Source organism: Ambystoma mexicanum, chromosome 3p, assembly GCF_040938575.1.
Source record: "Ambystoma mexicanum isolate Mex_15411 chromosome 3p, UKY_AmexF1_1, whole genome shotgun sequence".
Taxonomy (NCBI): Eukaryota; Metazoa; Chordata; class Amphibia; order Caudata; family Ambystomatidae; genus Ambystoma; species Ambystoma mexicanum.
Genome location: NC_090925.1, coordinates 1,120,304,406 through 1,120,320,062, shown reverse-complemented (window position 1 = coordinate 1,120,320,062; position 15,657 = coordinate 1,120,304,406). Strand labels below are relative to the sequence as shown.

The 15,657-nt window shown below is 45.4% G+C and overlaps 1 protein-coding gene across 4 annotated transcripts in view; it reads right to left on the bottom strand.

Moving 5' to 3' along the window:
• The window catches only part of SHROOM1 (shroom family member 1), a 439,332-nt gene that overhangs the window by 52,751 nt on the left and 370,924 nt on the right, over window positions 1-15,657 (bottom strand). For all 4 annotated transcript variants that reach the window (XM_069652491.1, XM_069652493.1, XM_069652492.1 and 1 more), the window contains exons 4-5: window positions 9,581-10,255; window positions 1,319-1,933 (exon numbers count right to left, since the gene is read on the bottom strand). In XM_069652491.1, the coding sequence (XP_069508592.1) occupies window positions 1,319-1,933; window positions 9,581-10,255 (1,290 nt within the window). The remainder of the gene's footprint in view (window positions 1-1,318; window positions 1,934-9,580; window positions 10,256-15,657) is intronic.

Sequence of the window (15,657 nt, the reverse complement as noted above, 5' to 3'; positions counted from 1 at the left end):
GGAGGTTAAGGCGAACAGTCTAGTTTTGATCACTTTGCAAAATACGAGGTGTGAAGGTTCGGATCTGAGGGCGAGAGAGTTCCAATGCCTGGCAGCGATGAATGGGAAGCTTACACCCCCTCCTCTGGCACGCTTGACTATGGGTCCAGGCAGCATGTTGGCCTAGGGTGTTCTTGTAGGTCTGGAGGTAGGGGGTATGTTAACTCACAGAGAGGTAGGGCGGGGCTGTACACTGGATGCATTTATGAGTTAAGGCTAGTGTTTTAAAGAGGACACGTTCGCAGACTGGTAACTAGTGGGCTTGATTTCTGGCCGCAGTGATGTGTTCCCTTTTGAGCATGCCAATGGCGGTGCTTAGAGCATGGTTTTGGATATTTAGAAGTTCAATAGTAGCGGACAGAAGAGGAATGGGCAAAAATGCCACCCACAACACCACAGTAGCAGACGATGGAACATGTGGACAATCCATCATCTGCTTTCGTGGTATGGAATTTGCAGGAGCAGGGCATGTCCCTTCTCCGAGCAGAAACAGAGTACAAGGAGATTGGCCTGGTGCACAATCTTAATGACCAATCAGGAAGTAAGAATGTTCTGCATGCTATAATTAAACCAAGCAAATCAGAGCACATGAAACATACTTCCTCCCGATTGTCCAAACGGTTTGTCTGTCGTTCATGGCAGTGTAGGGTAGGTGGAAGGCTGCTATCTCCACCAAGTGCCATATGGAAGTGGAAATGACAAAATCCACATTTTGCTTCCACCGTGGAAATGTTGCCCATCCATAGTGATGCATAAGCCAGAAAGCAGATTCTGTCACATTAAGAGGTGAAGTCCCAATCAAGGACAGGACGTTGAGCCAAGTTTCCCTACAAGGAAATCTGCCATATAACTTGCAGAAGTGGTTTAAGAGGGCTTAATGTTGTCTTACCTGAAACAGATTTTGGTGAGAACAAAACAATTATCACAAGGTGCTATTTAAGCAAACGAACCAATCCAGTTCTCTTTGCCCACACACGCGCCAACGATCACCAATTATAAGAATTCCTGTACATCCTCTTGTCGGATGATGACGGACTAGGTATTGAGAACTTGTGTGACATCATCCATCATTCCCTTATTACTGTCAAGAAGGAGGAACATTCATATGTTATGGTCCAATCAATTCTGTCTTGTAGCATTAAACAAAAATTATGTCATATATAAACAGTTCCATTTAATCATCATCACATGCCAAATATTCAGTGAGGCTTCTGGTGGCCATTAGAAGGACATTCCTTTAGAACATAGGCTCCAAATACTTACAGAGTTGTGTACTTACTCACTGTCCTTTGCTTGTTGGTTGCAGTCTTTGGCCAGGGCCCTTTTTCTTCTGCCAGACCTGTCCAGTAGGGACATATCTACAGGGAACAGGCCCTCCATGAGGTCCACTGCAGTCTTTCGTAGTGGATTGGGGTCGAGGATATCAATCAGGGATTGGTCTTTGGCAATTATTTCCTGAGCAAGTGCCTCACACCTCTGATCTTCTATGGACTTTAATTTTACAGGTGGTAGGTATGTGGTCTCCTCTCCCACAGCGAGATCCTGGCTGGTGGCCTCATGGACTATGCTTGCCGGCTCACAGTTTGTCCTATTTTGATCACAACTGGATTGAAATGGTGGTGTTGCAGAGCAGGGGGTATCAGGATCCTGGACAGAGGTAGCCCCCTCTGTCCCCATCTGCAGCTGTTGGTTCAAAGGAGCATCCTCTGCGCTGGATGTAGTCCTACCTTCCCAACTCGGGGAAATGTTATGTCTTTCTTCATTGGTGATCAGTGAAATTGGTTTAGCATCTATGTCCTTTAAATGTATGGAGTCTGAAATGTGCTCCTTGTCCATTTTTCCAGATGCTTCAGTTGCAAATTCAAGGCTGACATCATTTTGAGGCAAGGGAGTACTATATTATGGGGAAGAAAAGGGGAACATTACAGAACAATTACTCAGAAATGATCAGTCCGGATAGATTGAAATGAGCTGTAATCATGCATATCATCCATTATAAACAATACAAATATTCTGCAGTCACCATTTTGGATGAGTTATAATCTATGTTACGTTATAACACAGATCACACATTAAGGTAGGCGGGATTAGGATGGCACTCACAGGCAGATAGAGAGCCTTCACAGGTTATGGAAAAGGTGCCCAAGGCACAACCTGATTTAGATAATTTTTCGGGCAAGGTGTGATGGCACGGTTTAACCAATTAAAGTTGCTGGCGATGCTAGGTGCAAGACAGGGGAGGACCAGGAAGAAGAGAATCTGTGGACTATCTAACATCAAGGGACCCATTGAAACCATCAGGCACCTTGCCACCGAGTGCACTGGCTCTGGGCTTTGGAGAGCGAGGTTTTATGCACGTTTCTAAAATAATGGTGCCACAATTGAAGATTATTTCTGGGGACATATTCTAAAAGGACGACAGCCTTGATTTTGGCAAATCTTAGACTGTGTAGAAAGATGTGTGATGTTTTACAATATAAGGACATGAGGTGTCAAAATCCAATTGTCTTAATTACTATATGTGGACTTTGCATATTATTTGTAAGGAATAATAGATCACTTTCATACTTCCATGCCCGATAATTAGGCTATACTTTATAACAAATTACATATAGGGGAGTTTTTTGCGCAAGGATTCTTCTTATTTGCTATTTTGTTACTGTTGTAATATTTGTAAAACTTTGTGATGTAATACATTGTGTAAGGTTTCGATTGAAACCAACACCCAATAAAATAAGAAAAATCTAACACGACTACAGTGTTGTGCATTATTAGGTAGCATAACTTACAGATATAGTTGGACATGGTTTGGTAATTCTGTCCCTTCAGAGTTTACAAACGCAAGCAATGATTACAGAGACAGACCTAAAATGTGAAGCACACGACCCAACAGAAGGTAGAAGGTGAGTGGTGGTAGGCGCTTTAGTGTAGGCACATGTCAGATTTGGAGGAGGACTATATTGTTTGAGGTTGAGAGCTCAGTGGAACCCATGCTTCGCGAGGAAGGGATTTAAAAACATGGAGCAAGAGATCTTAATGCCTAGAACGTGCCAGGTCATTCAAAGGACCGGACCAGAGTGAAAGAAGGGAAGAGGAGGGCTTGGTGGACAACATGGCCAACGTGCTTTGATAGGACAAACACACTATCAATACAAGTGGTGGACTGTAGTAGGAGATTAAGGCGGATGTGTAGGTTGTGATGGGGATGTGTAGATTGTGACGGCTCCGTGGAAGATATTGCCAGCGAGTCTAGGTGGATAGTGGAGCTGGAGTATGAGCAGAACGTGTGGGTGGTTTGGTAACCCTTACTGGATGGAATGACTAAGGACAGCTTCAGTACCAGGAAGCATGTGAGTTCTAGGGTTCAAATGTCCCTGGAGTATCTAAACTCCAGCACTGACAGACCATGAAAATGCCACCTTTGAGGACAACCAGTATAGATTATTTTCCGTGCTACTAAAACTCGCTGGTTGGTACACATCCCGGATGTGATTAGAGACTTTAGGAAACCCACTCTATGTAGAAATTCCTAGGTGTCCAATGCAGACAACTGAAGATCTGGTGCAAAACGACCACACCATTCTACAATGATTTTTGAAAAATGATTCTACCCTTCATAAGTATTGAATTAAAAAAACAATTTTCCCTATGATGCGTTCATGTCTATTTTTCAAAACGAATCTTTACCGCCTGACCATTCATTGTTATTCATTTCTATGGCTCACATTAACAGCTAAACAAACCACAAATAGCCTCCCACAACAGCACATGACAACTACCGACCGAAAAATCACACCTATGCTCGGTGAACGGTGTAAACTGAACTGAAGCTGCCAAAAACACATCACAGTTTTTAGTGCTTTTTCCACTCAGCCCTACTAACTTACCCTACCCTCTCGCTTTTCAGATCCACCAGGGAACCACTCCGGTAAGGATAGTGCACGGTGTAGATATCATTTAACATAACATAGCATAGCTGGAGAGCAGTGGAGTGCTTTCTAATGGAAGGGCGCCAGCATCGGATTTGGCATTTTATAGAGTAATGCATTATTGTTGTGAGAAGGGGAGAGATCTGTATTTGCCCTGGCAGGCATTGTTGAAGGAGTCGCATATTTTTAATAGTTTGCAAAACATGTGGCATTTCTAGTCACTGGCAGGGATAAAGTTCCAGATGGTCAGGGCATGGCAGGGGAGGGGAAGTACTGCTTGCGAGTCTTTTCCTTGTGGGCTAGATTAGACTCAACATAGTTTTGCTACGTGTGGTGCAAGAGCCTTTGGAGGTGTCACGCATTCCATCCCACGACGAGTTCCCAGAGTCACAAGACTCAGGAGGCCCGCTCACGACGATAAACTGTCAACCAGAGGAGCAGGGAACGTTCTACGGCCTGTGGTGCCCTCTATCAAAGGAGGCTTCCTGGCACCTCGCAAAGGCTGCTTCGTTGGCGAATCAGGCCGCGCTCTAGATGGCTATTGCCATGGAAACTAGGGACACGCAACTAGCACGGCCTTCCGATCACATGATATGTTTGTAATCACGTGATCGGTAACCACAACTCCTTTAAAGGGACGCTTGGCGCTCGCCCTGTCACTTCGTAGCTGTGTTTCTACTCGGCGCCTAGCGATACCTTCTCGTTCCTTGTATTTTGCATTTCTGACGTCCCGGATCCTGACCTTGGATATTGCTTTAACGGCTGCTTCTGGACTCCACTTTGCTGCAACGCTCTTTTCTGTTGGATTACACAAACTGCCCTTTGGCCTGGATTTTGCCTTTGGACTGCCTATGGACATTTCTTTGCACCACGAACTGGTATCAAGTATCCTGCTTCTGCTGTCAAGGAATTAACCATCTGAGGGGCTGGACTATTTCCACACTACCACTCTGCACCGGTTTAGTGGGGGAAGTTCTTCCTGAGTACAAGAACGCTTCTACCTTCCCTCACTTTGGCATTTATCCCCAGCCACCGAGGTGTAGGTGTACTTTTAGAGGCTTTCCGGTTATCATTGGCGGCAATATGTTGCTTATAACCTTCTCTGTTTCCTTCTCAGCTACCTGGGGACCCCGTGCAGTTGTTCCAGCCACCTGTGGCTCCAATAATCGGTCAGCGAATATCCATTATCTCCCTGACTGGTGTCTGGGGATGGAGGTATTTTCAGTCTACGCAGTACTGACGTCTTGACAGGTGTGGAGTTTAGCCTCCAAGTAAGTTGGTGTTCCATTCAAGAAGGCTTTTTAGGTGAATATGATCCTGGTGAGAAGGGTCGCCAGTGAAGCATGTGCAATGTAGATGGGACACGGATGCATTTGCCGTGCCTGTAATGAGGCAGGCTGCAGTGTGGTGGACTGCTTGAGGGGTGGGGGGGCTATTTGCGTGTCTCGAATCCCAGTAAGGAGGGCATTTGCTCCCATGGATGTGTGAAATCACAAGGGCTTGGTCCATCGTGCAGAACTCATGGAGGCAGTGGGTGAAAAGTTTGATTTTGCAGAGAGTGAAGAACTGTAGCCACACAGCTTGCTCCTTTTTGGCTATGTGACCAGGGTATTTGGCTGAGTTTGAAAGTAGCACAGTGAATCCTTCCAGGACCATGTGTTTAAGCCATGTTCTGTGCTGTGTTTTACTAGGTGCAAAATATTCTGTCATCTATTAAGCCTTCAAGTACATGGACTCATAAGAGCTCCTGGTTTAACTGGGAGGTCACAGCTTATTCCATTTTTATATTCATGCTTTAGTGGGTTCTTCGAAACATCACAACAAATAATATTCAATGTAGCTGTTCACTGCTGGCCATCTGGGCACCTGGGATTGAGGGGGGAGGAGGGTTTAAATAAAGTACAGGACCCCATTTCTGACTTTGATTTTTCTTATCGCTAGGCACCAGCAAGGAAATCAAGATTAGCAATTCTGGCCTAAACACCATAGTCTGCTAGCCCATCCTTCTCCCCTCCTTGGCTCCACTATCTGGGGTTCAAGTAAATGTTACTTGCAGCATGGGGTCTAAGTGCCCCTGGACCTCTTGGTCGGCTGAGTGGTTGCACCCTTAATGTTTTGTTATGCTATGGAAAATTCCACCAGTTAGGGATTGAGGGTCCCCTGGGTCTTATACCATGTGTGCAAAATACTAACACTAAGCACACCTGTATTAAGGGTGGTGTGTTTATGTAAAAAAAAAAAAATATTCAATCTGGAGAATCTTGTCAAAATAAAGAATGCAGGTAATGGGGGTTAAGGTGCAGGGGAGCAAACTTCAGCCCTGGCATACGGGTTATATATAAAAAAGAGAGAAAAGGTTCCCCATTTGGGAAATCCTGTCCCCTGCACACTATCTAAGGCTGGATTGTAAGCCAAACTTTTCTCTCTCTTATACCATATGTGTACATAGTTGTGCCCGACCTCTCTCAGCCCAGCTATGGAAAGGTGCTGGTCCAGGGTGCCATTGGCGGATTTTGTCAAAGTCTGCCCCAAGACTGGGGTGGTAGGCACCCTAACCGTTAAGTCCCTTCTGGCATTGGCACCCGCTCCTTCTACCGGCCTTGCTGGCACTCCCTCTCTCTTCCAAATCTCTCCGATTTCCTCGACACCCTAGAATGGCTGGGTCCACTTCACTTCCCTCCTTAGCTTCCGGCCCATACTCACTTCACACTCTTCGACTTTCATGACCTCCTTCCCCTTTCTCCAGATGCCTCCCATCTCTTTCCCCCTACTTTTCCAACTCCTCCAGGACCTCCACAAGGCTTACTCCTTTGGTAATTTCCCCCTCATGCTCTTCCTTTACTAATGGCTCTCCTCTGCTCTTACTAGAGATCTTTCCTCATCCCTCATTCAGTCACTATGTGATTTCTTTTTTTGTAAATACTACCCCATCCTTTGTTACTCTTCCTCTCGTCTTCTGTTGTTCCAGTGCCTTATTTCCAGCCTGCTCTGTTCCATCTCTCCTCCGCCCTGTGTAACGCTTGCCAACTCTTTTCCACCTGCACCTTGCAAGCAATCTCTCGCCTTTTCCCCATTACTTCATCACTTTCACTCGCCTCCCCGTAGCCCTTTCTTCAGTTGTTTAAAAATCGCTCTGCATTCCAGCATCATCACCGCTCCAGATTGCAGCTTTGTTTCTGCCCCGACTCCACTTCGACTCCACTTGGCTTAAGCCATCTCAGCTCTTAAATACGTGTGCTGACCCTGATGAACCTGGTTCAGCTGTGCGTGATGATTGGTTCATCAAATCTATATTTGTCTCATCAGCTATTCTCCCTTGCTGCCCACAGTTGCACATGGGATAACGTGTTGAGTCTTCATAAGGATCATTCACCACCTTGCCTCTTAGATCTGCACAGTGTAGTCCAATGGCTCTTTGATGATTATCCTCAATCTCCACGAATAGCTGGTCTGCAGGACCACAGGAAGGCATGATGTGTTTGGTGTGCCAGTAGGCGGCCGACTGCTGACTTTTCCAATCAAACCAACAGACACTATTCTGGTTTTCCAAGATGTATGTGTGTTCTCTTCATGTCAAACATTCTGCTGGCCATCTCCGTTGCTGCATTCTCAAAATGTGGTTATGGTTTATGAACCACAGATGTCCATGGGAGTCCAAGGATGGTCTGCACATATTCTCCCCTCCTATGAACACGAGTCATTCAGCTTTGGCAACTGATTGAAGCAACTGGTCTCTGGAGTAGGACATGACAAATAGGCACATGCACTCAAGTTACAGGTTTTCTAGGTCGGTGGATGTAAGGAATGGATTTGTGTTACGGGAATTTAAGTGCGAGTGGTTCTCATGTTGCACCCAACTTAATTTTGGTGATTTTCCAAGGAGTTGCTGCTCGACTCCCTCCCTCATGGATTGTGCCTCTGTAGTCATTTTAGTCCTTTTATTCCTGCCGGATCATCCCCTTATACTTGAGCCCAAGGTTCCCCACACTAATCCTGCCTCCACATTATTCTAGGTGCCACTTGTCCTGCCTGGCTGCTGGTTCCCCTAAGAGCTGGTGCAGAGTGGATTTCCTTAAGGCTGGTGGTGGGCTGGGAACCATAAGGTGTTCCTCTGACCATCTTATCCAGGCCTTATATCATGGTGCGCAGGGTGGGGCCTTCGCCCCTTGGTCAACCAATTCACATCAACCAGCCTATCATTTGGGACTTCATCACAAAATCCAAAGATGGGCGAAGGGGATGGGGTGGCCATTTTGAGAGAACCCTTTTCACAGATTGTCTAAGACATGGGCCCATAATTTGAGGAAAATGCATGCCACATGCAGTCAAAGCACAAAGAAATAATACTTTGTGAAGTGGTTGGTTGGTGTATGAAATGCATTGCAAGCGGCAGCGGTGGGGTGAATGCAACAACTAAGCATAACCACCAGGGTGTCGGGCTTTGTTACCAGGTAATGGCTCTGGGCCCAAGATAGAGGCCCATGTCACGATTTCCTGGCAGTAAAGACCCCCAACCTCAGGCATTATACATTCTAGCTCCCTGGCCTGGCATTCTTCCCGCTGTGCCCATATGCATTATTTTAAATTGTGAAATGGCACAGAGGCCGTTTCACAATTTAAAAATAAATACACTTTAAAATGGCTGCTGAGGAGCCCCTCCTCCTTGTCCATGGCAAACACCAAAACAGGAGGCTGTCAAAGAAGCAGCGGTCAGCAATTTAATGTCTCAGTTGACTGCATTACAAAGGGGACTGCACAGCAACATGTTGCACGTGTATTTTTTCTGTATTCCCAATTCCATCTTGAAGGCAATTTACCTGCCACAAATTATTATATATTATTTTCTCCCATTCAAAAAAGGATGACTAATAAACATTTCATGAACTGAGTTGAGACTTACCATAGGCCAAACCTAAATTGAACAAGGACTTATCGGAGAAAAAGACAGAAAAGAAAACAAAAGTGCTCTACTATCATTCAGTACATAGAAAATAAATAAGAACATCTTTTGGAAAATAATCACAGGTAAAAATGAGAGAAAGCAAAGACAAATAGTTACAGCTACTGAGAACATACAGCACAATTCTTGTTACTCTATTCTGTGCTCACCAAATTGGAAACAAAACAGCCCAGGGTTTTGGACTCACTACCTGCAACTCATGATCACCAATATTTGGTATTCATAAAAGCAACGTCCAACTACCAAATAGCCGTCCCTGATTTTGCGGATCGCCCAACTTGTCCCACAAGCAAAATATCTGGATGCAAAAGAGCCTCTTTCAAAGGAGTGCTTAAGGGGAAGCTTGGTTTAATCAAACCCCTCTGTTGATTTGCACCTTTTTTGCTGTAATAGGGGCCTGCAAACTAAGGTGCAGAAACGCGGTCTCTTGATGCCGTCACCAGCAAAGGAAAGCGGGTCTACTTTACAGATGTTAAAATATAACCTGTGAATTTGAATATGTTATGCATACACTAAATGACACTTCAACGGATTGTTCAACCAAAAAAGCAACTTGCTAAAGTAAGAATGGCGTGAGCCTCGCCATGTAGTTTTGGAACACAACGAACAAGAGGCCTAACCAAGCATGATCAGAAAGTGGATTCAAGGTTACCTCAGTGAGTGCTCAGCAGCAGCCCATTCCTCACTGGAGGGAACGAGACAAGGTAGCAGGACGCGGGGCAGCAGCTGCGGCTCCTCCCTCACGGAACACACTTCAGCAGCATCTACCTGTGGGAACGAGGATGCCCCGAGAGAGGCGTCCTCCCTACTGGGCGAGAAGTCTTTGAGGAAAACGTCATCTTCTTGCGCAAGAGATATGGGCGTCACACTCGGGTCTGGACTCCGTAGCACTAGTTCTGGGTCCTCCAGCGGACGTGCAGCTGATGGGGCGCAGGAACTGTCAGCACTCAACGTGCCGCGAGGCTGCACTGTCTGCGAGTACCTTTGAAAAGCGGAGGTTCTTGATTCCCATCCACGGAGTCCCACAAGGTCTTTGCTGTTGGTCTGCTTGGGCAGGATCCCCGTTTGCCTTTCCGGACTGTGCAATGGATTGCTTTGCTGGTTCTCATCTGCTGCAGCTGGTTCGCCCCATGGAGGGCCATGCACTGGCGACAGCTCCAAGTGCTGCATGCAGTGTAGCTGGTCTGTGCTGTGGCTTAACGTTGGAATTCTGACAATATTTGCAGTCCCAATTTCTTCCATGGACTTTCCTCTGCCTCGGGAGGAAGAAGCGCCATGTTTTCCAGCCTTGATGCTGTCTGTTCCTTCTGGCGGCGGCTCTGGAGAACTGTAGGTTCAAGGAAATGCAACAAAGACATCAGTACAATGGATCAAATATTACATTTCGAACTGAAAATGAATATTTAGGCATTTATGGAGTTGAATTAAAGGTGATCATGAGACATATGGGAAAGCTGGTATAAACCTGCAATAGAATGTGAGGACTGCAGAAAGGAGATTTGATCAAGGTCTGGACTTGCATCCTACCAAGCTCGAGCAATACAATTAAGATTAAAGTCAGCGGATCAGATCATAATGAGGACCACCCTCCCAACGTAAATTCCACCCTGTGCAAAGTATGGAAAGGGGCTTCAGAAGTACACAGCATCCACGGCATAACAGCCCACCGATAAGCTTCCAGCTGCTCCACACTGGTGCGAAACTCAAAATATCCCTCAAATCGAAGGCCAGTCGGGTGCACAAAGAATAATGTGGGTTCTCAATGTCAGGGGATACTTGGCAAAGACGACTTTGGAAAGAACATTGGACATGCGACACTGTCCAGAACATTTGACAGGATATGAGATAATGATTTCAGAGGGTTTGCAACCTGCGTCTCTTCAGATGCTTTGGACTACGACTCGCATGATTCCTCACCACTGACTATGCCCTAGGACTGTTGGGAATTGTAGTCCAAAGTAACTCAAAACCCAACAGGTTACAGACCCCCGGTCTGGGCAAAGTGATGCATGCTTTTGATACATTCTAAGCTTTGCACTGTGTTCTCCCTAGGTTTACCCAATGGTGTTAGGTTTGCTGGGTTTTAAGTAGGGGCTGGAAAATGTTCTCTTGTACGCCTCTCTGTTACAGACGAGGTGGCCAGAGACCGGTGGACACCCGGATGTAACTAGTAAGATAAAAACCTTTTTTTTAAGTGGCACGTGAAGCACCCGTCACATCACATCAGAGGGAGGACTGCAACAATGAAGCCTAGACTGCGAGTAATGAAGATTACCCTTAAGTAATTGGGACATTAAGTTTGTAAGAGTTTAAACCAAGCTACAGATGAGGTGAGAGGCCTTGTCGCAGATACTCACAAATTCCTTTTTGTATTGGTTTATTAATAAAACTGAGTGAACTGAAAACTAGAACGACGAGAATAAGAAAGCATAGAGGAAAGCCCCTCCCCATTATTAACCTTATAACTCAAGCCTGTCAATTAAAAAGACAACATACAATTCCCGCAATTCTTTTGTTTGAACCCATTATAAGGTATTAGATGCATCTCTACTGGGCCACTTTCTAGCAGGTTTATCTGCCAGTGCATTTCAGGGGAACCATCATGGTTTTCTGGCATAAGAACGTGCAGAATGCACGCAGGTGTTGGCCTTAAAGACTAACGAGTTATGTTATAAATCCATTCTCCGTCACCCACTCAAGTCCACCTATCATCACCCATCCACATGCCAGCTTGACATGGGACTTGGCCACCCCTCATATCTTAAGCTCTGGCCAATATGCACACAGGCATACTAGCACCGCCTCCAATTTCTTCCCATACCTGCCTGGTCTCCGGCCCCTTGGTGACGTTCAACCTGCAATGCCTTGTGTCTATACCAATGGTGAAAGGTGCCATACAATGACACACTACTACTTGTAGAGCTCGTAGAGCTTTTTTAAGCCTGAAACAAAGTGCAAACACAAACTATTGTCTATCGGTTACAAATCACCCTACAGTGTCTGGACATCGACAAATCTTTTTTCCAACACCTGTAAAATCCTGCGTGCTGACATTCTTCCGACCGATGACTAGGTCATCCCTCCGCTTGTCAAAAAACACCCTCGACTACCCAGTGCCCTTTTAAATTTCAATGACTGAATGACAATCTTTGAATATGACTGCCACTGTACTTAGTACTGTTTTGCCTTGTATTGTTCTGATTGTAAAAAAACTTGTTTTGTAAAAAAGGTTCACTGAAACGGTTTACACTGTCCAGCAAATGATTTGCATGTTTGTATATATTTGTATCCGTTTTGTTTACTTGGCTTTGTACCAAGTATATCTCTTTTGATTACTCACCAGTTTGAATACAACATAAATGCAGAACTTAAAAAAGCAAAGTGTTGGGAAGTATCTGCAATTTAAACACTTGCTAAATAATAAAAAGCTATGTATACTCAATATATTGTTTTTGCTCTTATACTTTGATTGAAAGCCAGAAACAGTTCTTTCTATAGCAATACAAAGCATGAAAAATAGAAAGTCTTTTCAGGGAATGTGTATGTAAAGAGTTAAATGTACGTGGCAGGACTCCACCATTACTTCCAAAGTTATTAGCTCTTAAAGTCCTCCCACTTAACCAGAGCAGTCCCTCTAGTCACCCTGACATTCTTCCATTAGCAATAATTTTTTTCCTACACAGGTCGATTTATTCTAGACATATTTTCAAAGTCATCATATACAAAAGTAGATTTAGTTTGCATAATACTGCTGTCCACACTGAAAACAACATAACATTGGAAAATGAGATTTAAGTGTGTTCTGCCTCCGATGGGCAGGGACACTTATTGGTGCATGACCCCAGGGCCTGGAACGCAACTTGTAATGCCCGGAAAATGGCTGCAGGCCCTTTCCCGGGCACAGTGATAAAACGGCACTTTGCTTAGGGAGTACTTTGTCACCGGGATCATTGATGGGTACATGCCCCCTGATGCCATATGCACAAGGAATGGCATCAGGTGTGGGTGCTACGGGTAGAGCTAGGTTGCTACAGTAATGACGTGTTCCCATTACACCGCTGCAGTAATCACATGCCACGGAGGGTAAGAAATGGCCCGGAACGACAAAGAGTATCACCTCAGCAAAGTTTGTCTTGCCGAGCGGGGCGCCCCCAGACATTTTGCATAGGGGTGGCCACACTGGAACTCTTGTGGTGGCACACCAAAACAAACACAAATGGGCCGGTGGGGGGGCCAGCGTTTTTATAAGGGCGGATGTTTCCCCCCTTGCTCACCCTTGGAGGCGCCCCTGGAGCGTGGTTCAGTCCCAAAGCCTGAACCACTAGCTAGGACAGCAATTCCCAATATCTGCTCTTAAGACAGAGTGGGGATGGGGGATCGTGGGGCTGTGCTCTTTCATTGAAGCCAGCTGCGGGAGACCAGGCCCAAGCAAGACAATGTTCAACCTTTGACTTTTGAGTTCCTACTGAAACAGTCCCAGTCTCATCCCGTTGACAAGCTGGGTATATGTATTGCAATTTAAAGACATTTTCCTTTTAGGGTGAGAACTGAGACAAATGAAAAAAATCAATTCAACTACTTTGCATTACTTAATCAAAGGGGTTCTTACTGAATGACCATCACAGACACATTTCAACAGCAAAATGTGGTCATTTGTATGTTCCCAAAATGCTCTTTGCTTTTATGCAAATCGCTAGGATTGGGTTCCGAGAAGAGATGGGGTGCTGTGGCGACTTGGGCTGAGTCTCCGCCCCTCAAACCCAGCCCACATAACCCTCTACCCACACTCCCATTCACCTCCACGAGGTGGGCCAGAGGTTACTGGAATACATTTTTTCAATTTTTAGCACTGAAGCCTTGTACAAGCTTGCGGGTACTGGGAGGATAATTAGCCATGTGGGAAGGCATGGTTTATAAGGAGTACACGCAGGTCTTGGTTGCCAGTCATGGTCTGCGATTACTTTTGCTAAGAGTAACGCAATTTGGTTAAGGCCAGCATTCCATGTTGACAATTAAAATGCTGGATGATCCAATTAAAAGTATTATTCTGGACTGAAAATGTCCGTTTTCAAAGGGAATGGTTCTAGAAACTAGAAAGCGAATAAATCGGGAGTCTGGGATTTCCACAGATGAAGTTCCATCTACTGTGACTGCATTCGACCGCACACAAGATGGTTTGTACTTTTTGTATCGAAACTGCTAAAGAGCACGACTAAGTAACTTTGGAAACCCGTTATTTATATAGGATTTTCAGCATTGCTAGGTGGTACGGTTTATTTTTTCCGATGAGCCCGATTAGTAGATTACAAGAGCATCTGGGAAAATGGCGACACTTGGAAAATGGGGCGACTACCTGGGCATATGATCGCAAAGCCTTGCATGTCGTATGAGATCATGACACAGGATATCAGAATCTCTCAAATGATAGAAGAAGCCGCCCATATGGTGGCAATCTGTTTTTTATTTTACAAAGTGCAAACCTAGCTAGAGAGCAGCAGATCGCTGTGCAGAGTGTGGGTAGCCGGTGTTTGAGCTTCCATCTTAACAGTAGTGCAAGACTAGGAGTGGAGGTCGGTGCGTCGGTATGTGCGTCCATTGGAATTAATCCTTGGTCAGGCGTTGTTGAAAAAGCCATGTTACAAGAGATTTACAAAGTTGGAGAATTGTGGGGGCATGCAAGCCCACGCTGGGATCCAATTCCAGACGGTTGGTGCGTGACAAGAGGATTGTTTGCGGGTCCTTTGCAGACGAGTTGTGATTCAAGTTGGTAAATTTGCTGCTCTACGAGCATGTGGCGCCAGACATGTGGAGCTTAACCGCCAGGTATGCTATTTTGCTACTTGTGACTGCTTTGTTGATGATGCATGCAGTCTTCAATAGTATCCTTGCCTGGAGAGGAAGCCAATGTAGTTTGTGTAGTACGGGGGTGATTCAGTCAAATTTCCATGCACCCGTAACAACATGTACTGTAGCGTGGTGGACTGCTTTTAGGGGAGCCAAGTAAGCAGCTTGGAGCTCCATCATGAGGGCATTTCTCCCAGTAATGTGGGAGACCGCAAGGGCCTGCATTATGGTCTGGAAGTCCTCGGCGGGATGAAGGCTATGCAAAATGATGGCGGTAGCAAGTCTGGAATACGAATGGCTGGCAAAAGAAGTGGGAACTGGGGCATATGATCCCAATACTGATGCCTGCCAAATGGAGTGTACCTGGCAGAAACAATCAATACCTGCCATTTATTGGCTATACATGGCATCTAAAGACATGGTCTGGCAAACAGTGCCAGCTCCCAGCATATAATGGCAAGACCTTCAATACGAGTATTCATATTTGAAAGAAATAGGAGGATTAAAATAAAGCCCAAACATGAAAACCACCAAATTAAAGGGCACTTATTTCCAAAAGAGGCTGATGTTTGATTTAGCCAGTTAATTAGAGGCGTGCATGTGCAGTAAAGTGCCAGTATGTGACCATGCGGATAAATAGAGGTCCAAGGAAGCCAGCGATTGTCACTGCTGAGGGGACATTTTGAAAAGGTCATTTGTGTTCATTCGACCACCAAAAGCCTAATAAATGAATATGCTTATAGGGGAGAAGAGACGTGCATATGGAGGATTTCACTGGGTGGGTCTGACGTCCGATGCGATGAGGATTCAAACAAGGGGACTATACAGAAACAGGAGAAAAGGAGCGTAGGGGGCGGGAGGAAGGAAACAATGTGCAGGGGGTGA